Source organism: Nanorana parkeri, unplaced genomic scaffold (assembly GCF_000935625.1).
Source record: "Nanorana parkeri isolate BGI_ZX_2015 unplaced genomic scaffold, ASM93562v1 scaffold36, whole genome shotgun sequence".
NCBI classification, from domain to species: Eukaryota; Metazoa; Chordata; class Amphibia; order Anura; family Dicroglossidae; genus Nanorana; species Nanorana parkeri.
In genome coordinates this window covers 1,236,935-1,259,445 of record NW_017306304.1, presented here as the reverse complement: position 1 = coordinate 1,259,445, position 22,511 = coordinate 1,236,935, and the positions used below count along the sequence as shown (strand labels likewise).

Below are 22,511 nucleotides of genomic sequence, written 5' to 3'. Positions count from 1 at the left end.
CGCTGAAAAAGGCTCAAGCAGTGAAATCCTATTACTTTCTATGGGCATGGTCCCCACCTGGGCCCATTTTGACACGCTGAAAAACGTCCTACGCCCAAAATAGTACAGGAGCTTCTTTGGGCGGATTTCAGCGCGTATCCATTAGGATACATCCTGATAGATTTCGTAAACGCGTGTTTCGTAGACCGCAAATCACGGTAAAAATACGCGGCCCGAAATGCACGTCAAACGCGCATATTACGAACGCTTAGGTGTGAACCCAACCTAATGGCTGTGTGTTGAGTTATTTTGAGGGGACAGCAAATGTACACTGATATACAAGCTGTACACTCACTACTTTACATTGTAAAAGAGTGTGTTACGCACAGTTCAAAAGTGAGCAGTGTAAGGCAGAAATAATGCACGGTACAGAAGTCAGCAATAACACACAGTGGTGAGGTCAGCGGTGTAAGGCAGAAACAATGCACAGTGCAGCGGTCAGCAAGAACGCACAGCGGTCAGCAAGAACGCACAGCGCAGCGGTCAACAGTTTAAGGCAGAAATATCAGGGACTTACAGTGTACATGGCTGGGAGAAGAGATCGATTCATCTCTTCAAAGTAAGGAAAATCTTTTATCTGGCACCAATTTTATTTTCACCACAACAATGAAAAAAGGTCCATGTGGGTAATTTGTGACCTATTGCACAATTCGGGGACATATTCAATAATTATATGTCTCCTGAATCTTCAATTTTTTTTGTGTTTATAGAATGACTAGACAGACAATTTGTGTGTGGCATTTTTTTATAGTATACCTTTGGCAATATATTAGCTTTATTAAAGAGAGCTACTTTGCAGAAAACACACAGCAGGTGCCATGACTTTATTTCAAATTGCTTAGGCAACAATGCTTATAAGGAAGGCTGCAGATATTCATTTGAATTATTTCAGAAGTTTTGGGTCAGACACAATCTCTTTAAAGGTGCCCATACACCGCACGATTCTCGCATGAGAATCGCGGGAAATCCCGCGATCGTACGAGAATCGTGCAGTGTATGGAAGGCGTGCAACCATTTCTAATGTACTTTTGTATATCGAGCATGTTGGAAAACTAGCTGAGAATCGTACGATTTTCGGCTGGCTTTTAACACGATCGAGAGATCACTGCCGAATGGGCCGGCGTGCGCACGCCCACACTGCCCGTTCAGCATTGCAGTCATCGGAAGCCCGCCCCTCAGGGGGGCGGGCTTGCGATGATCGCAAGTACGATCTGCCTGTCCAAGATGGGCAGATCGTACGTTTTTTTAAAAGTACTTCACAACCCTCGCAAGACAAAAGTCTTGCGAGGGTTGTAGAGTGTATGGGCACCTTTAGTGTTCTACTTGCAGTAATGTATAAAAAGCATGTTAAATACCTACAGGGTTTGTGTGGATACATGTAACAAATTTTTAACCTGAGATAAACCTTTCTGTTGCTGAACCTATGTTTTAGGACAGTGTTTCAAAACCTTTTTTTTAGTCATGGTACTGAATCTATGGAAAATCTCGAGGCACCCTGGTCTAAAATGTAAAAAAACATAAATGTAAAAACATATTAAAAAAATGACGTGCGCTCCCATCAAAAAAATTTAATCCACACCAGACCCTTATCCTAGATAGGGGACTGATATGCATTAAAAACAAAAATACATGGGGGTTCTTCTTTCACATCAGCATCCCCCCATTCACATCAGCATCCCCCTTCCACATCATGAGCCCTGCCTTCACATCAGGAGCCCCCCATTCACATCAGCATCCCCCTTCCACATCATGAGCCCTGCCTTCACATCAGAGCCCCCCCTTACATCAGAAGCCCCACTTCACATCAGAGTCCTTAGTACCCCTTCACATCAGAGTCCTACCTTATCATCTTCACCTCAGTGGAGCTGCGGCTGAATGCTGGGGGAGGTCTTGGTTGCATCCCTCCCTGGATTAGCATTGTGCATTATTTACATGGTGCTGGTGGCCAGTTTGCCTACACTATGAAAATGCATAACAATGTGCAAAAATTTTAAGGCACTACTAACAATGCTAGACGGCACTCTGGTTGAGAATAAATGATCTAGGGTACCGTATGGACAGTAATGCATTTGTTGCCCGTGAAACCAAAGCATTTCTTCCTAACCTAAAATAAACAATTTGAATATGGATGTTCTGCACCACAACTCCGTTTACTTTTCTTCCGCTTTCCTACCTGATTGACTAACCTGAATCCATATTTCTCGGTAGGATACATCTTAAAGATGTTAAGGATAACTATACATTTCCATAAAAAACATGCAAAAAAAAGGTAGCACTGAAGAACAACATGGGTTGCCATACAAACAATTAATGAGTATCTTTTCTGCTCAGGTATTCCAACATTGCAGTACCACAGGAAGCTGACACAGTGCACAGCATTCAGCACCGCCGATCAATAACATTGTCAGATGCAAGCTGAAGGCAGGCAGTCAATAAAATCGATTGCTAATGCCGCAAATGGAACTATACTATCCTTTTATACCTATAGATACCATTAGTTGTAAGAAATCATCCAGTATTTTGTTTTGTAAATTAATTTTTGTCAATACTACTTTAAGTGGTAGGGTATTCAGCAGCCTTAATCTGACAAATCCTTATGCCTACCTTGGATATATTCACATATATTTATCAAATCACCCCTAAGGCTGGTTATAAATGGGCAGTCGTCTTCCTGAGAAACAAGTGCAGGATAAAATCTACCTGTTCATTGCACTGGAACTCGCCGCTGTCACTCTTGTGACTGACCAAATGTGTTGTCACTATTTCATTAACTTGAGGAAAGATTAAACAGGTTGTTTAACATAGACAGCAGATTTTCCCTATAAATGGCCCAAACCTTGCCCGAGCACTGTAACAAACAATGAACCAATGATCAAGCAGGTCACTTTTTATTCTGAATGAGACTTCCCATCTTATTTATTGATTTAGTTGCCTGAACACTCTCCATCTCCTAAGTTCCATTTATAGTGCAGTGCCCAAATCGACATATTCAAGAAACACCCTATTTTTAAGATGTGACCATACAAGTTTCACATGCTTTCATAATGTGTTATTATCCCCTTTGGGTGCTGCTGCTCAAATTACTATTAACGTGAATCCTCTTATCCTTCTCGAGCTGTTTTCCCCAAATATGATTTATGGAACTTTACAGAAAAGCAAAATAGTGAGGAACCCCTCTGATCTAGTAAGACGTTTGGGGTTGGTATCTTTAAAAAGTAATGTACAGCCATAAACTGTATACCTAGATCTTATTCAATAAATGTGTCTTCTATGAAAAATGTATAACTATAGAAATTGTCATAAATAATAATTTATACAGAAGAATTGAATAGAAAGCAATATATATCAATGCATGAATATGCCAAGGTTAGATAGAAATACTTATTTTCTGCTAAGATAAACATGGGAAATATATTCCAAGCATAAAATGCCAGGTAGAAAGATGGAGTACAGCAAAAGGAGAGACCCAACAGAAGATTGGCTATAGCACAAGATCTGAGCTAAGATATTAACAAGACCTTGGAGCATGCAACGTTAATGTAAAAGATAAGAAGCTCATGCATAATGCAGGATTTGAAGGGAAACCAACACAGACACAAAGATTAAATGATATAGGTACCTTTTCATTTACTTTATGAACACGATTTGCAGCCTTTAGAATCTCTAATCCAAATGTAAAATTAAGTTTTAATGTCAATTTTACTTTTTAAAAAGAAAGTTTACATTTGCTGTTAACCGGTAATAGATATAATATGTAAACGGATACCAGTTGCAAAAAGAAAGATCGCCGCTGATCGGCTTTAATACGAGTGATCTAACGAGATCACTCGTATTAAAGCCGAGCAGCGGCGATCGAGTTCAGCAGCAGGAGCAGTGGCTCCTACTACTACGCCTGGCGCCCGAAACTGCATGTCTCGGGCGTCGGGATTCGCTCCATAAGACGCAGGCACTTTTTCCCCCTCCTTTTGGGGGGAAAAAAGTGCGTCTTATGGAGCGAAAAATACGGTATTTTACATTCGTTTAAAAAATATAGCTGACCATTGGGTCAATTCACAAAGACAAACGTTATTTGCTCCCTCTTGTTGTCCATTTACATCTCCTTATTTTTTGTTTGAAAACATGGTATTCACGAAAGTCCCAATCGTTTATTTAGCATGCTCGTTAAGGCTTCCGACTGAAACGCTAGGGAGTTGTTATTTTTACGTGTTTGACGTTTTTTTTCGCAAATTAAGCGTTATTTTTACGCCTTGAATTGTAGAATTAAAATTTAAACTTTTAAAATACGTTTGACTGATGCATTCTGGGATCAAACGGGGAGGAGAACAGTGCCTTCAAATGACGTATTTTCACCAGACTCTGCACTGTTGTATGTAAACAACTTTATTGAAACTGTTGAAGTTTACATGTCACTTGTTTGCAAAATACATCCCCACATCAAAAAAATAATAATAAAAGCAATAAAATAATAATAAATATAACACACTGTCTATTAATTACAGTAATAAAATCTAATAAAACACAGGCAAACGGTTCCATCTTCCAAAAACTGCAAAAAAAAGAGGCTTCACTACCAGAAGTTATCAATTCACCTCACAAATCTCCCTCTCAGTACAGAAAATACCACCCGAGAACTGTCATAACAACACTCTGAATGAGGTGCTTATGTAACGATTGTCTGACGGTCGATAAATGGGCCAAAAATCTTTGTGAATTGCACTTCTGTACATATTTAACGATTAGGCTTGTTAAAATAAGGATTGAAACGTTAAATAACAAGCTTCACGATAAGATATCACTTCGGAGAAGAGAGACGTCATTTGGTGGACTTTCCAAGTGTTAAATCGTCTGGTGAATTGCACAAGCTTAAATATCATGCGATATCTTTTAAATAATGAGCGAAATCAGGAAAAAAAACTTTGTGAATTGACTCCCATGTAGGTTTGTTACAAGGGTGAGAGGACTCATTCCGCAGTTATTATTAGTATAAGTTCCATGTGGAGGTTTATTATCTCAAATTCCCACAACTCCTGAAATCAATTGTTTCAGCTTCCCATTTGCCTTTTAAAGTAACTATCAGTGGGTTGAAAGAATGCCCCAACATTGCCATTGACCGTGGGATGAAAGATTCCCCCAATGTTAGCATTGTCAGTGGAAGAAAAAGATGTCCCAACATTGGGGGTGTCAGTTGGAGGAAAAGATGCCCCAATGTTGGTGGTGTCAGTAAGAGGAACTACTATGCCAGCAACAGTGTAGTTATTGAGAGAGAAGGAGGTCCCAGCGTTGGTGGGATGAAAGGATGTCTAGTATCACTGGAAAGAAAGAACGTCCCAGCATTGGTGGTGTTGCCATCTGAGGAGCATGCTGTATGTCCTGAACCACTGCTTCCGACTATGCTTATAACATCGGTGCTGGAACCATTGGACTGGGGAACACTTTGCCCCAGACAGCCTGCTTAGAACTCCTGCAACTCACTGCCACTTTGCGTACAGGAACCCCAAGTTGTGTGTGGTCTTTCGCCCTATACTGTAGCCTCTGACATGAAAGTAGACATTTTTTCATATCCTTGTTAGCACTGTTAAAAACACTGTCTTGCATCTGCTTCTGTTAGGGAGATGTTCACAGGCTTGTAATAATCAGTAATCTCAGTCCCTACTAGCTGTAGTTGGAAATGTCATTTACATGCAATAACACTTTAATCCCTTAATTTAAAGATTAAAAGCATTGAGCAGAGCAAAATCTAGCTTTCAAGGAGCTTGGATCATTGATGATCCTTTGCTGCTGCTAATTTCCACTCTATACTCTATGGATGTATTATGCTGCTCATCTCAGCATGTAAATGGAGGAGATTGATTATTTAGCAGATGTTTCCTTCTGGAAGGTATACTCTTGTTACTACAAAATAGTTTTGACATATTATTTCTAAAAATTTCACTTTTTAGCACCTGGTCAACGTAGACATTATTTCCAGTGTTATTGTAATTCAGCATGCACTACAGTTTTGAGTCTACATTTGCTTCAGAGGATGAGAGGAACTCATGCCCTAGGATCCAATGTGAAGGTTGTGCATGAGTGTCCAGTGCTAGATCTTGCCTCTGAACCATACTGTAAAAAAGTGGTGGATGGTTAGAACTTCTGCCACATGTATAAAGCTGCCTGCGATTGCAGTAAAATAATGCCAGTGTAAGTGGCTAAACACTGCCTTCATAACATTTTCCCAAAATATGCAGCTGAAGGAAAAGTGTAAAGGGAATGCAATTCGAGCAAGTCAGACTCTCTTAATTTGCACAGTTCTGCCAGTCCAATCTGCAGGATTTGGCCTAAAACAGGGGTCTCAAACTCAATTCCCTCGAGGGCCACTCAACACATTTTTTTCTCCAATGGGGACCGCTTGCCAAATTTCATACTTTAAAATACAATTTAACTATATGCAATATGGTACTACGGACCCCAATACACACACAATAAGGCCCCATTCATATCTATAGGTTTAGGTGCGATTAGGGAATCCTGTGTCAGAAACTTGCGTTCTCCTGCAGCAGGAATCCCTAATCTGGCATTTACAAGCGGCCACTGTCACCCATTCAAGTTAAAGGAGAATTATGACCTCAGGGCAAAGAAAAATACTCCTTACCTTTATTATATTAGCATTCTTCCTTTTTTCTGAAGTCACAGCACATCACAGATAAAGTAATCAAAACCCACAGGAAACGGCCACCTCCAGCCATGCTCCAAGCTCCTTTCCTCTTAGGGGGCGTTAACAGTTGATCCAGCCCGCCCTCACCTTTTTTTTTCAAATTCTCCTGCTGTGGCCGCGCTTCCTCTCATTGTGCACAGCTGTGTTTTGTCAGAGCGTGCACGCTGGCATTTGGGAGCGGGAGGCGGAGTCTCAAGTGAAAATGCAGCAGCAATAGATGGTTAGAGGTGAACTGCTGACTCCTCCCTGCACTTTCAGTGCTCTTTCCCTTATCTCATCTGTGATTTGGATGTCAGCATGACACAGGGCAAGGGTAGAGAGAGAGGGGAAAGAGCCCTCTCTCTCTCTCTTCATCATTTACCACATATGAGCATGTCCATATATGGTAAATTATCATGTCACTGGGGATCCCTGCTGATCGGATGCTTGCCAGTCTGCAGGGATCCCCAGTGACATAATTCACCATATATGGACTTGCCCATAGGTGGTAAATGATGAAGAGAGGCTCCTTCCCCTCTCTCTCCCTGCCCTTGTCACGCTGACATCCTAGAATCACTGGGGATCGCTGAAGAGAGAGGGGAAAGAGGGCTCTCTCTTCAGCATTTACCACATATGAGCAAGTCCATATATGGTGAATGATGTCACTGGAGATCCCTGCAGACTGGCAAGCATTCGATCAGCAGGGATAAAAATAAATGTTCCCCCGGCCCCCCCTCCCACATATAACATAATATAATTCCCAGTCCCTCCCCCTCCCACATATAACATAATATAATTCCCAGTCCCTTCCACATATAACATAATATAATTCCCAGTCGTGGAGTGCCGGCACAGAAGCAGCTATGCGGTCTGCATCCGTGTAGCTGCTCCCGCAGGTCTGGTACACGGTCCGTGACCGCGTACAAGACCTGTGAGCTGGCTGCGGGCCACATAGTACCGGCTCGCCACTGGCCTAAAAAAACTGCATTCAAAGTGAATCAAAATTGCACTTCAATCCAGTTGCTTTATTGAGTATTGGATTGAACAGATGACCACCATGACATGGTTTCCGGTAGTGGGATTTAAAGTGGAGGTGTTAAAGGTGTTTAAGAGTCTGGTTGGGAATTACAGGGGGGGCCACACTTTTTCTTTCATGTTTTTTGGGGGTGGTGTTCCACCTAAAATTTCTACCAGACCTAAAGGGCCTGGTATGACTTTCCAGGGAAACCCACGCACTCTTTTTTTTAAACTTGGGGTCCCTCCTAGCTTTCCTACCAGACCAAAAGGGTCTGGTATGGATTGGGAGGGGGACCCCGCACCATTTAAAAAAGAAATGTGTTTACATTTGCTTGGAGAACGGTTCTCCCCACTTTGGCTGTGCATATGCGTTTGGCTTGGCTGAGCTGTTTGGCTGCTGTACGGGCTATTGTGAATTTGTTTTAACATTTTACATTATTTGGTTTACAATAGTTTGTGCTATTTATTTGTTTGCTCTTTAATAATGCATTATAGAACTATGTACAAATGTATCTTGTTAACATCATGATGTCCGTCTTCTAGGAAGTAGTGATGTATCCTGGCCTACTGTGTGTGTGACCTACAATTGCGGAGGTTTTAGCCTTCTGTGCTTCGTGTTGTCGGTCTTGATATCTCCAGTTGCACTTTTATTAATGAAGCAGGAGTACAGCTGTTATCATTTCAACAAAAAGCACTATTGGCACTTCACTTAGCTCAGTATTGATGCCAAGTGCCTAATCAGCTGCATATGAAGGACTGCCAAGAAACTGACACTGCGAATATTTAGCAAAGAGGCTTAAACTTTACATCTTGACATGTGGGTTGAATTTACTCCTTTCCAACTGCAGATGACTGTCTAGTGAAGCTTCTTCGTGTTATCTTCTAAACATCCACAAAACACGGCTGTTCTTTATCTCTGCCAAGTGCCCTTACCCTTTTTCTTACCCTTTATTTCTGTATTTTACAATGAAAGATAATAAAGTGAGTTTCATTTTGTTTCTAATTGTATTTATTTTTTTATCTTTCAGGAAGAAATCATTTCTATTTTCTGCATTGTATGCTGCCTTTATATTTGGTGGTCGGCACCTAATGAAGCAACGGGAAAAGTTTGAGCTAAGAAAACCACTAGTTCTATGGTCTCTCAGCCTTGCAGTGTTCAGGTAGAAAAAAGCCAAAGAATATATCACTTGAATTCTAATTGGTTGGGTGAGGGATGTCACTGAGGTCCTGGAAAACACAGAACACATTGGTCATCATCTTTAAAAACCACTTGCAGACTGCAAACCGTGCAAACAGCCAAAAATCATTACTGTCCCAGTATCACTCTTCCTTCTTCTCTTCCCTGCCAGCCCCTGCTTGTATTTCATCAACCCCATTCGTTCATCTTTACTTTGCCATCTAACATGAACTTTGCTGCTATTGCATTTAGAAAATATCCCAGTTTTACTAAACTTTAAATTTGACTGGTTCTCTTGGGCCCCAACATCCATAATACCATGGATACACAGGCCTGATAAGAGATCTTGCAGTCCAATATGTGCGGTGGCAGAAGTGGTGTCAAAGGGATTACAGCCAGAGTTCAATGAAAATAAATGTGTTTAAGGTCTCATTCACACAGACATGCACACGATACAATTTGCATGTCCATGTGGAAACATACTGTATATATACATACCCTGTTTCCCCGAAAATAAGACCTACCCCGAAAATAAAACCTAGTACTATTTTTGGGAATTGCTAAAAATATAAGACCTACCCTGAAAATAGAGCCGCAGGAGAGGCAGGAGAGAATCAGCGTTGCCAACGAAGTCAGCTCTAGAGGAGACGAGGCAGCACCGGAGGGAGCAGAGCCACATAAGCTAATGCCTCCTCTATAGCGCCGGCTCCTGTCACAGGCGAAGTGATACCAAATGCACTCTGCCTGTGAGGAATCGATAGTGAAAGCGCACTTCGCTCATTCTGGCCAGCGATTTGGTTAGCAAATTGCTCTTGGAAAGGTACGGCACCCCTGATTGCCCTGATCACCATATTTTTGTACATGAATACATGTAGACTGTTGTACATGAATAAGTGTGGATTGTTGTACATTTAAAAAAATCAGACCTACCCGAAAATAAGACCTAGTGTGTTTTTTTGAGCCCCAAAAAATATAAGACAGTGTCTTATTTTCGGGGAAACACGGTATATACATATGGGCGTAGTGGTTAGCGCTTCTGCCTTGCAGCACTGAGGGTTCCTGGTTTGAATCCAGGCCAGGACACTATCTGCAAGGAGGTTATGTTCTCCCTGTGCTTGCATGAGTTTCTTCCTGGTACTCCGGTTTCCTCCCACACTCCAAAGACATGCTGGAAGGTTAATTTGCTCCTTTCTAAATTAGCCCTTATATGCATATAAGATAGGGACCTTAGATAGCTCCTTGAGGGCAGGCAGTGATATGAATGTGCATGTAAAGCACTGTGTAAATTGTCAGCGCTACATAAATACCTGTAATAAATGTAAAAAAAATATACACACACAGGAACTATGGGGTCTATTAACTAAGCTGCCGAAGGATCTAGCCGTAACTTTGGCTGATTGGAGCCGTTGGCTACTGTCAGAATTTAAAAAAAAGAAAAATCACCATAGGAATGCATAGCTAGATTCCTATTGGCTATTTCAATTTGCAATAGCCAATAGCAAACTAGCTATTGCACCCGCCCACTGCTGCTGTCAATCAGCAGAGGGGGACCTGCATTTCTCCATCAGGCCCCCCTCTGGTGATTGACAGCAGCAGAGGGCGGGTGCAATAGCTTGTTTGCTATTGCAAAGTGAAATAGCCAATAGAAATCTAGCTATGCATTCCTATGGTGATTTTTTTTAAAATATTCTGATGGCAGCAGAACCGCCCGGCTGAGTTGGGCTGAGCTAGCTGTCACTGCTAGCTCCGCCCAATCTTTTTCTATTTTATTTTTTAACTGTTTTTCTATTCTGCTCGGTACCACAGAGGTACCGAGCATAACAGCCGAGACGAATGCAGCTCGGCGGCATTTGGCTATTCACTCACTGCTGTTCGGCATCTATGAGAATAGGCCGAACAGCAGCGAGTAGCCTGCCGGAGGTTCGGCTGAGTCAAACTCCTTCTGCACTTCGGGTCGGCCAAACATGCTCCCCAAAGCCAGCCGAACCCACCCGATGTACGGCTGATTTCAGCCGATATACGGCTGGAATCAGCCATACCAGCCTGAAGTGAATAGCCGAACGGTGTTCGGATCACTTTGCTTCAGGTCGATTAGTCACTCGGCTGCTTACGGCAGCTTAGTGAATAGAACCCTATATGAACAAAAGTATGTAGACACCCGTCCAAATAAATGATTACGTTTAGTTGTTTCCAGTAAAGGATACTTTTAAAGCTGAATTATAGGCAAGAAGATGAAATACATATAGGGACGCTAATTTTCTTGCCTAAGTATTTCATGCTTTTTCTGTTTGTCTAACTGCAGCCAATACGGGGTCTAGATGAAAACAACATTACTAGCTTTGAAGCTCTGCTCAAGGTCTGCGAGATCACTAAGGCAATGAAAATACATGGCTCCAGATGCCTTTGCAGTTGATTTCTAAGCACACCTGGAAGCATGCAATGCTTTGCTATGACTGAATGCACACCTAGACGTTTAGCAGCATTTACACGAGCAAACATTTTCTGCATCCTGGGACTATTTAGCCTGGTTTTACGCAGCTAAATGCATGTAAATGCGGCTAAACCAAGGAACATCTAAACATAAAAATAAAATATCTGGGAAGCATAGAAATTGTTTATACTTCTCAGGTGATTTCTTCTGTGTTTAACACAGGCAGCCTATGTGCATGAGGCCTTAAGTCAGGGGTGTAAAACTCAATTTCATCGCGGGCTGCATCAGCATTATGGTTGCCCTCAAAGGGCCAATTGTATCTGTAAGACTATATAAATGTATTAACTTTTTTCATATGAAATAATTGCCTCTGCATTCGATTATTACTGGTTTTAGTAATAACTCAAGTAATAACACGAAGCTGTGGCTGGATCCTTCGGCAGCTTTGTGAAGAACCCTCTATGTGTCATGTAATGAGGATTGTTGAAGTTATGGGATTTACAAAGTAGGCCTGTGTGAGACACTTAAACTGTAGCTGCCTACGGCACCCTCCCTCATGATTATTACATTGTATCATTGCCGGCTGCAAGGATTAGGCTGGGTTCACACCTGAGCGTATTTTTTCTGCTCGTTTTTCAGCTTGTGTTTTTCGCGTTTTTTAGCAAGTTTTTCCGTTCAGTTAAACGTGCGCTTCACTGGCGGTATGATTTTTTTTTTTCCTTATTTTCTCCATTTAAAAAAAAAAAATTCACTTTCGAACTTCCCGCCGGCTTTGCCCCCTCGCAAAGGACGGAACCCGGAAGTCGGCAGCCGCCAGAGGACACAGCGGGGATCGCGGACAAGGTAAGAGGTGTACGCTGTATTCCCGAGTGTGGCTTCGTTAACCCCGATCCACATTCGGGAATAGCAAAGGAAACGCGCGGAAAAACGCCCCAAAGAAGCTCCTGTACTTCTTTGGGCGTAGGGCATTTTCCGCGCTGAAATACGCCCAGGTGGGAACCATGCCCATAGGCAATTATTGGTTTTCACATGTTGAGCGTTTTACAGAGCGTAGGAACGCGCTGTAAAACGCCCAGGTGTGAACCAGGCCTTAGAGGATGAGAGCCTAGGGAGAGACTGACAGGTGCTGAGTATAAGCTTGTAAGCTTTGAAGAAATGGGCTCTGGTGTGTGAAATGCAGATTTCTTCCCATAAGGTTAACGTGAGCTACCTGGTCCAAATTCAGCTAAACCTACCAGGTAAAAGAAGATGCTGTTTAACTTTTTGGTGGCTTGTATCTTCAAACTTCACTGTGTTGCTGATCTCTAGCCACTGCAGGTATCCGACACTTCCAGGTGTATCAAATACCTGCTCCCCCACCGTGGTTCCTGGAGTGACGTCCTATAGTTGGCGGGTACAATTGCATTGTCGTCTCCAACATGATTGCAAGAGTGAAAAAAGCTTTAGATCCTAGGTTCTAAACTCCCACTGTTGCAACAGTGAGGTGAAAATAAACCATGAGCAAATGGTTAATTTTGGGATATTCAATTGCTTCCAATGTTTCATCTTGTAGTTCATAAAACAGTTCAAATTGTATTCTTTCAGTGTATTAAATATTTCTTGTAGATTTTGATGGCTGCTGCTTTCAATGTTCTAGAAAATGTAAAGCATTTGCTAGTGAAAATGATAATAATTGATACAGTAAATTACATTTTAATTTATCATCTAAATGTTTGCAGAGTTTCAGTAAGGTAATTTGTTTTGTTCTCTTTCAGTATATTTGGTGCTGTTCGGACTGGTGCTTACATGGTATACATTTTGATGACCAAAGGCCTCAAGCAGTCAGTTTGTGACCAGAGCTTTTATTATGGGCCAGTCAGCAAATTCTGGGCATATGCATTTGTGCTCAGCAAAGCACCAGAGCTGGGTAAGTAACTTTCATCCTGAAATGAAAAGAACCCGTGTTTGCTTTGAATTGCTGAAAACAGGTTTTTAATTTAACAGTAGATGGCTCGGTCCAAGGGATGGGCTGTGTGGAATATTTTTATCTTTCTTATGCTTTGAATGGCTTATGTTCAAGCGGCTGTCTGAGGGGGAAAAAAACAATATGCTGCACAAAATGTTCTGCTATACAAATTGATGTGTTATCAGATAGCGAGGAACAACTTTCTGGTGTGCTTTTTTGAATAATGGGCTATACAAGACAGCCTCAGTCTTGGTAAAGTATCATTTTTGCTTTAATGTAAAACTTTTTTTTATTCTGACATCTTCTAGTATGCTTAGTAAAAACCTGCAAGGAACAAATGCAGATATACAGTGCAGTACCCAGAGCAGCCACTCAGAATTAATGCTGTAAATATATGAATTCAATAAAGTGGTCTAATTGGTTGCAATAGGTTACTTGTATTTTGCACTAAGCAACATGCACCCTTTATTTCAAGTGGAAGTAAAGGGACCAAAAAAAAAACAGGAGCTTTTATCCATAATGTACTAGTATGCACAACATATTAGCACATTACTGTATTCTGCACTGCGCTCCTCCTACTACGACGCTTCCATCTTCGGCTCAGTCCTCTTCCGAGTTTCTAGTCTTCGGCTGCATGACATAACTCCTGCGCATACACATAGGATTTACCTAATCTCTGCATGCCCATTCTGTGTGCTGAGCTGCACATGTGGGACTTAGCTTACAGAAATAAGAAAAATTGCCAAATGGTAGAAAGAAGCTTTAATGGCAGAAATAGAAGCTATTCTGCCATAAAAAGCCCACCTATCGGCATTTTCAAAAACTTATTTAACCACTTTCGGGCCGCAATACGTCTATAGACGGCGACCCACAGAAGTGGTTAAAACAAGAACACGGCTGCTCCAGCAGCCGTGTTCTTGGTATCGTTTTTAACAGCCGGTGATGACTGTTAATGTACAAGCGATCCGTCGTCTATACAGCTGCCGGATCGTTTGTATTGAGCACCACTGTCATCCCAAATGATGAGCGGTAAAAGCATTTAAAGTGTTCCCTATAAGAAATTTTGTGTATTAAAGTTCTTTGCGGCTTCACGGGCGAACACAATTTTAAGGCTTGACATGTTTGGTATCTAATTACCTGGTGTGACCCAATCTTTTATATTTTACAAAAAAATTGGGTATTATATTCTGTTTCTATGCACTAAATTTTTATTTAGTTTATCCTAAAAATATTGGTTTGATAAACATTTGCGCAAATACCGTGCAAAATTGCAACTAGCATTTTTTTATTCTACAAGGCCTCTGCTTTCAGAAAATATATCATTGGGGTCCGGAGCTGTTTTCTAGCCCAAAATCTATCATGTGTGTGCAAATAGTAAGAAATAGCTCCGGACAGCAAGTGGTTAACTTTTAATGCCAATACCCTTCAGATTTTTTGATCAGAGCACTCCCATTATCATTATTTTAATTTACTCATTCATACAGTAAGCCAAATACAGCAATGCTCGAGAATACATTGAAACATTTACAACGGTCTCTTCTTTTAAAGACATTTATGACTACATGTCTTTACCATAGCTATAAACACATATCCCAAGGAATTTGTAAGGACTGCAGCTTTTCTCCAAGTTTAAAATGTATTTCCACGTTTACAGATGAATTTGAGAAAAACTCTCTATATGTTTGCTCTGTATTCTCATTCATATAGCATATTTAAAAATATATTTTTTTAGAGAAAACTCTGTCTGTCCCTAAGACTAGGGAAGCTCATTAACATCATCTCATTAACATAAAATGTTTCTTCGAGAGGACGCTAGTTTGTGTCCTCCCATTACCCTTAAGAGAACTATGGGGAAAAGCCCTAACCCCATAGTTCTCCTTTAAAGTTTTTTTTAAATATTTTATTTTTATTTATTTACTTTTATTAAGTATTTATTTATTTTTAACTTTACTGTTGGGGCTTCGGGGAAATATTTGGGGTCTAAACAGCCCCCTAAACATTTCCCTTTTAAAATAGAAAAATATATTCAGAACATATCTGTTCTAAATGAACAGGAATCCTCTATACTGAGTGTTCCTGTTCATTCATAACTTGTGGAGATAGAGTGTTTACTATCACTGATTGCTGAGTGCTTGTACCCGCTCTCCATCCTGGATCGGCTGTCACAGGAGGCTGAGCGAGCAGTGCTGGGAGGAGAGCTCGGTCTCCTCTGACAGGTGACTCCTCACCCGCACCGCCGGCCTGGCCTCCTGTGGCAGCTGATAGCTGTCTCCACCCCCACATCGCCGCTCTCCCGATCTGTCACAGGAGGCTGAGCGGGGCGGGAGGAGAGCTCAGCCTCCTGTGACAGTTTCTCTCCTCCCCGCTGGGACGCAGAGCAGCGCCCAGCAGGGAGAAGGGAAACCAGGGGTAATAGTTTTTAATGCTGAACACTGAAAAATGGCCTGGCCAGGTAGAGGATCTAAACACCTGGTCTTGAAGTGGTTAAAACCATAATCCAGTTCATTTGAATTGCTCCACCAGCCCCCCATCTGTCAGGGCACTGGCAGGTTGCAATGAAGGGATTTAGGAGTCTTCTATGCCTCTGCCTCCCTCCCCTTTTGATATGTGACACATGGGCCTGGGTGGAGGGATGACATGCCTTTGCCATTCAGAGATTGTAGAGGGTGATCTAAGGACATGATTTTGAGCAATATAATGGGTGACATAACAGATATATTTTGTTGCTGTAAAAGCAAACACTGAGTGGATCATAATAACAATGTCACGGTGCATTTATCATAAGACATAATGAGTGAGTCAGCAGTATAGCACATTGTACCACACTGTATTATACCATATTGGCAGGGCACAAAGCCTGTCTTAATGAAACGTCTTTGAGCTGTTTATTAGCTCATTGTATTTAGAAGGCAAATGCAGTGTAAACAAAATATTTTCATACATTAATACATGCATTATCACTAATATTATTATTGTTGTTACTATTATTTAAAGTGTAACTAAACCCTTTGTGTAAAAACACATGTACAAGTGTATATTTAAAGACTAACGCTCACTATCTATGGAATGAAGAAGATAATGCAAATGATATGGATTTTTGTGACTTTTATTTAGTTACTCTACGAATAATCTCTGAAGCTGGTGGGTGGTTTGCATATGTCCAGATTAGCCGATCTTCTATACTGGATTTCTGATAAATTGTATGTACTCACCAGTACAGTGGCTGCCCTTTCCATTGACCACCAAAGGCAAAAATCTACCCAGGGATTGAGATGCTGAACAGAATTCAGTGTCTGATGACTCACAGGGGTCAGTGATCTAAACTTCCCTGGAGCATGAAGAGTTCCTGGTGTAGAGTTGTAGTTTTCCAATGTATAACATACAATGTATTATTTCATACTGGGATATGCAGTCCACTAGTAGGGTACGTTTTGAAAAGTGTGCGCCAAAAGCCAAAACATTTTCTTTTTTTTTTTTATTTTGTATAGAGTAGGGAATGGTAAAGGACTTATGCACATGGCATATTCAGGAGCAAATACAGGTGTATTTATATACAATGCAAAAAACAATGCAAGAAAACTCTGTACCCAGGTGAATGGCGGTAAGTTTACACCTATGTCTGTAGCACGTTTACAGGCGTAAACCCAGGTACAGCTTTTTCTGTCCATACATCCCTGCTGTCTCCCATCAGGGAAGTTTCCTTTCACTTTCTGTACCATAGAAACAATTGGAAGTAAGAGGCAACAGATGTCACCTTTGAAAGATTACCTCTTTCCTTCTGTTGCTGTGACAAGTGAAGGATGACACTCATAGGAAACAGGTCGTAAACTAACATGGTGTATGGCAGAACTCTCCAGTGATATGACACAGGATTCTGGTATCAATAAAGTGGCTGGCCTATGCATTATAGGAAAATTAATTTGACTTCTAGGGGTTGGTTTACTAAAGGCAATCAAGCTGTTTGCTTTGCAGAGGAAATTTCCCTTAGCTTTCCCCTCCCTTTCCCGTACCTTAGTGGTGAAAATTCACTTTGCAAAAAATACCCAATCACATGCAAGGAAAATTAAAAAAAAAACAAATTTTGCTTGCACATGATTGGATGATGGAAATCGACAGAGCTTCTCCTTGTTCACTAAGCTAAATGAAAATTCCCTTGCAGTGAACAGCCTGTTTCCCTTTTAGTAAATCAACCCCTTAGTGTCTAAAAATAGAAATGTGGGAACCCCAAAATCTTTTCTCCATTGTCTATTAAGGGACGTGGGAATTCAGAAGCAATTGGGCTATATTGACACCTATAGGAGGATGGGACACTGGCAAACAGAAAAAGTTGTAAGCGAACCCCTGTATAAACTCTTCTCTATCCAGCATGCCTCGTTTTTTTTTGCTAGTGTCCTAGAAGGTTGGTTGCCTTATCTTCAGCAATACTGGAACAAAACCGCTGGGCACATTTTTAAATTTCCCAACACTGCTGTTTTTACTGTGGTAAGGGTTAAGACGGAAGGATTGAGCACTGATGTAATCCGCTAGGTGCAGTGTTGTGCTTGCACACTCTATGCCAGCAGGAAGCACAGTCCTGCTGTTCCTGTTCTTGCAGCAGCACTTTGGTTCCAGTCTTCAGCCGCATTCCATAGCCCTTCTACAGTGACTTGGTCACCTCTGCCTGTCTGAAAACCCAGCACCTGCTGTCTGGGTTTGTGAGTACTGGAGACCTTTCCTCACATTACGCCTAGTTACCTACTGGTGCTCAGTGCAACACATTTTCCCATAGACACACAGAGGATAGTCCTGCTGCCACGGTTGACCTCAGCCCATGATCCACTAGTGGTTCCGGGGGTGTTTACTTGGAACCTGGCACCCTGGTATAGGGTCGTCATCATCAAAGTCTCCTGCAGCTCCATAAGGTGGGGTCAAGGCCTCTCTCCCCATCCTCTGCAGCGGTCTAAGGTTCCGTAAATCATCAGGTCTATACACTGTGTATGGAGGTGAGGATGCTGAGGAACATTCCAAAGCTGCAGTGTAGGAAGAGGCAGGCTGGAGGGAGTGCTGTGACAGCTGGGCTGCTTGCTTGTGCCCTGTGTACTGCTTGCTTACAAAACTGAGTTATGCTGGGTAGGTTAGGGGTCATAGGGGGCTGGCTTTCAACTTTTTGTGTTTGCCAGTGTCCCAACCTTTGTAGGTGGCAGTATAACCAAACTGTTTCTGGATTTCTGTGTCCCTCAATGAACTTGAAGAAATACATCTTACGTTAAGTACAAAAATCGTATTCTTTCCCACAGGAAATGATTTTATAAAATGGCCCTGAGGGTTAAATGGTTATAGGAGTTTTTCTCTAGAGATCTTAAGGCTCCTTTCACACAGGCAGGCTGACCAGGTCTGATTGGAAGCCTAGTGTAAAATAGCGTATGGGCAGTCAGATGTAAGTGGACATTTTGGTGAACTAGGTGTAATCTGATGTAAACACATACATGTCCGCTTACATCTCACTCCCCATGGATCTAACATGGGTCCATACAGCTCAGTTTTTTCTCTATCGCAAAACAAAATGAATGGACACAGATTTCACAAAAGTGACATCTGTTCCGTACTGCTCCGATCAGCAGCACATCTGTGCACGAATCCCTTCCTGATCAGAACACACAGCACCCGTGTAAAAGGGGCCTTACCAGGTCACTGCGCTCTGACATCCAACTCCACCATCTTCAACAGACACCTTATTGATTAGTTCCATTCTTCTGACTGTTAATGTAGAAAATGGATTTATGTGCTCTGTAAAGCAATCCATTTTTATCTTCCAGTAACTAGCCTGTAAATTTACAAACCTTTGCTTTACATATTGATACATTGATCATGAATGAGATTTATTTGTAGTAAAAGCTCACTTCTACAGGAATGTACACGTTTAAAATGTACCCGGATATATTCCTAGAAATAAATACATGACATATATGGAGTTTAATGTATCTAGATAATGGTGAGGGCCTGACATGTCATATCTGCAGTAAAGAACATTTAGAGGTGACATTATTTCTGTCATAATGCTGACAAGTCCTAGTCTGTTCTTTTATAAGCTGTAAATGACTTAATCTCAGCTTAAACTCTGGACTGACTTGCAACCACCCCAGATCAGTTTATGTAGTACAATGTCACTGCTAAATGCAACAATACAGTACAGTGTCGTATATCATTTTTGTAGTCTGAAGCACTCATTTTCCAGTTCATTTATCTTAAAGTATAAACATTATTAATAACACTGGGAACTACATTCTAGTTCTAAATTATTTTCTGCATGCATTTGAAGGTTCTTGGGTATGGTCTTTATTTTGTTGCTTTATAGATATAATTACATTTGTTATACTTTGAAACAAGGGATTTATGGATCTTTATATTTGCTGCAACCTCACTGTAGCAGCAATCCTTCCTCATGAAAAATCAGTTATATTAAAAACTGATATATATGATTTGTGTGGGTTTTGTTTGTTGCTTGTTTGTTTGAAAAATGGTAATTGAAACATAACTACTGAAGATAAAATTCTTACATATTGTAAGAAACCAAACAATTGCACCCTCATAAAGATTGATAGCAAGTTAACCTGGTCCTGTCCAGCTGAGTGTGTCACATTCACTGCACTGCGAATATGATCATCTTAGAGCATCTGTCAGCCCTGGTGAAGACAGCTGCCCGTTATTAAAATTTTGTAAATGTCAAATGCTTTAGTAATGCTGCTTTATATCACATTTTCAGTATGTTTGTCCTATATTGCGTTAATTGCTACAACAGCATACAAACAATAAAAAAAGGGAGAAGAGACAGGGAACAGCTTACCTACATACACCGATCAGCCTAACATTATGACAACATGCCTAATATTGAATAGGTCCCACTTTTGCCACCAAAACAGCCCTGACTTGTCAAAGAATGGACTCCACTAGACCTCTGAAGGTATGCTGTGGTATCTGACACCAAGCTCTCAGTAGCAGATCCTTTAAGTCCTCTAAGTTGCGAGATGGGGACTTGTTTTCCAGCATATCCCACAGAGGCTCAATTGGATTGAGATCTGGAGAATCTGGACGCCATGTGAACACTTCAAACCCATTGTTGTGTTCCTCAAACCATTCTTGAACCATTTTTGCAGTGTGACAGGGCACATTATTCTGCTGAAAGAAGCCACTGCCATCAGGGAATACCGTCACCCCAACCAGACCTCACAACATCATCAGAAGATCATCACCTGTGTCCCCATCAATCTCATCACACGTGAGTGCCCATTCTACATCCCCACCCACTTTCACCTCGATTCCCTGGTCAATCCCCCTCCACAAAGTTTGCGCCAGTTATCACACAGTTAGACACCCCGGTCTAATAACACAAGGAGCCACACAACGGCCACGACACACACACACACACACACACCCCTAGGAGTGCGCTAACTAATCAGTCTTCATTTCATTTTCCAACTTTATACCAATGAGCCTTGGCTGCCCATGACACTGTCGCCAGTTCACCGGTTTTGGAACACTTTTGGTAGGTCCTAAACACTGCACACTGGGAACATCCTACAAGAGCTGCCATTTTGGAGTTGCTTTTTTCTGCTTTCAGCACAGGTTCAGGGATACAATGTTCACGTGTTGCCTAATATATCCCACCCACTTCCAGGTGCCATTGTAGGAAGATAATCAATGTTATTCACTTCACCTGTCAGTGGTCATAATGTTATGGCTAGGGCTGCAGCTAACGATTATTTTCAAAATCGATTAGTTAGCCGATTTATTAAGTTCGATTAATCAATTAATCAGATAAAAATAATCAAAACATTTTTTTTTTAAATGCTCCAGTGATGGACTACTAGTTTGTATTGAGATTGTAGTCCATCACGGGAGCAAGCATGGAGCGTTGAGTACTTTACAACACACATAGGGATCATGGGGATTATAGTATAATGTATTATTGCTGGGATTTTTTGTATTCCTCTAAAGCTGGTGGTATTCTGCATTGCGCTGTGTAATGAGTTTACAGCGCAATGCAGAATACCACCAGCTATAGAGGAGTGCAACAAATCCCAGCAATAATATATTACACAGCGCAATGCAGAATACCACCAGCTATAGAGGAATAAAACAAATCCCAGCAATACATTATACATACAGTGTATAATGTGTTGCTGGGATTTGTATTCCTCTATAGCTGATGGTACATTGCTCTGTATAATATATACCGCAATGTACCATCACCTATAGAGGAATACAAGTCCCAGCAATAAATTAATACAGAACCATGTGGGGGGAAAGTACAGGCAGTCTTACCTAAACACTCTCCAAGCAACTTTCTTCCCTGAGATTGTGGGCCGGTCTGTCGGCGGCTGCCGTCCCCCCTGCTCCTCCTGGCTTCAAGTTCAGTCTCCCTATTACGATCATGGGTGCCGATCGTGGATGGTGATGGCGGGCAGTGGCGAGTCAGTGAGAGCTCAGAGTTGGGTGAGGTGGGGAGGAGAAGCGGCGCGCGGCGTGTGTGGAACCGCGAGCGGGGCAACTAATCGAAAATCAACTAATTGATGATGGAAAACGTTGACAACGTTTTACCATCATCGATTATATTCAACTTAGTCGATTAGTTGTTGCAGCCCTAGTTATGGCTAATTGGTGTTTGTGCACCTAGATAATTCTTTCAAAGCTGACAAATAGAGAAAACACAGCAATGCATAGATGAAATGAACTGTTTTTGCTGATAAAGCATTTTGTATGCTGCTCAACCAGTCTTATATACACAGCTAGGCAGGTGGCTAAACTATTTTCAAGTTCAGCTTTGCAGCTTCCTGTGTCACCTGCCTACTCACTGGTCGATGAATCAGCATCCTAGCTCTGTCCAATGAGCAGTCAGGTGACATGGGAAGCCGTAAGGCTGCATCAGTAAATAACTGAGACTTCATTGTTTCAGTGCTGTGTGGCAAAGATGCAGTAATCTCCAGACTGGATAAACAAATAGGGTTATTCACAAAGCTGCCAAAGGCAGCCGAGTAAATAACTGAGCCGTAGTGAAGTGAGACGAACAACGTTTGGCTATTCACTACAGCTCAGTACATCGGCTGCCTTCAGCTGCACTTCGGTCAGCCGAACATAGACATGAACATGGATCGGCTGAGCCGAAGCTCCGGCAGCTCTCCCACTGCCGTTCGCCCCTATTCACAAAGGGGCCGAACGGCAGTGAGTGAATAGCTGAATGCCGGCCGAGGGG

The 22,511-nt window shown here is 41.7% G+C and overlaps 1 protein-coding gene across 1 annotated transcript in view; it reads left to right on the top strand.

The window, feature by feature from the left end:
- Window positions 1-22,511, top strand: part of ELOVL6 (ELOVL fatty acid elongase 6) — a 67,644-nt gene that overhangs the window by 42,484 nt on the left and 2,649 nt on the right. Inside the window, exons 2-3 of the mRNA XM_018569880.1 lie at window positions 8,758-8,889; window positions 13,092-13,243. Coding sequence (XP_018425382.1) covers window positions 8,758-8,889; window positions 13,092-13,243 — 284 coding nt within the window. The remainder of the gene's footprint in view (window positions 1-8,757; window positions 8,890-13,091; window positions 13,244-22,511) is intronic.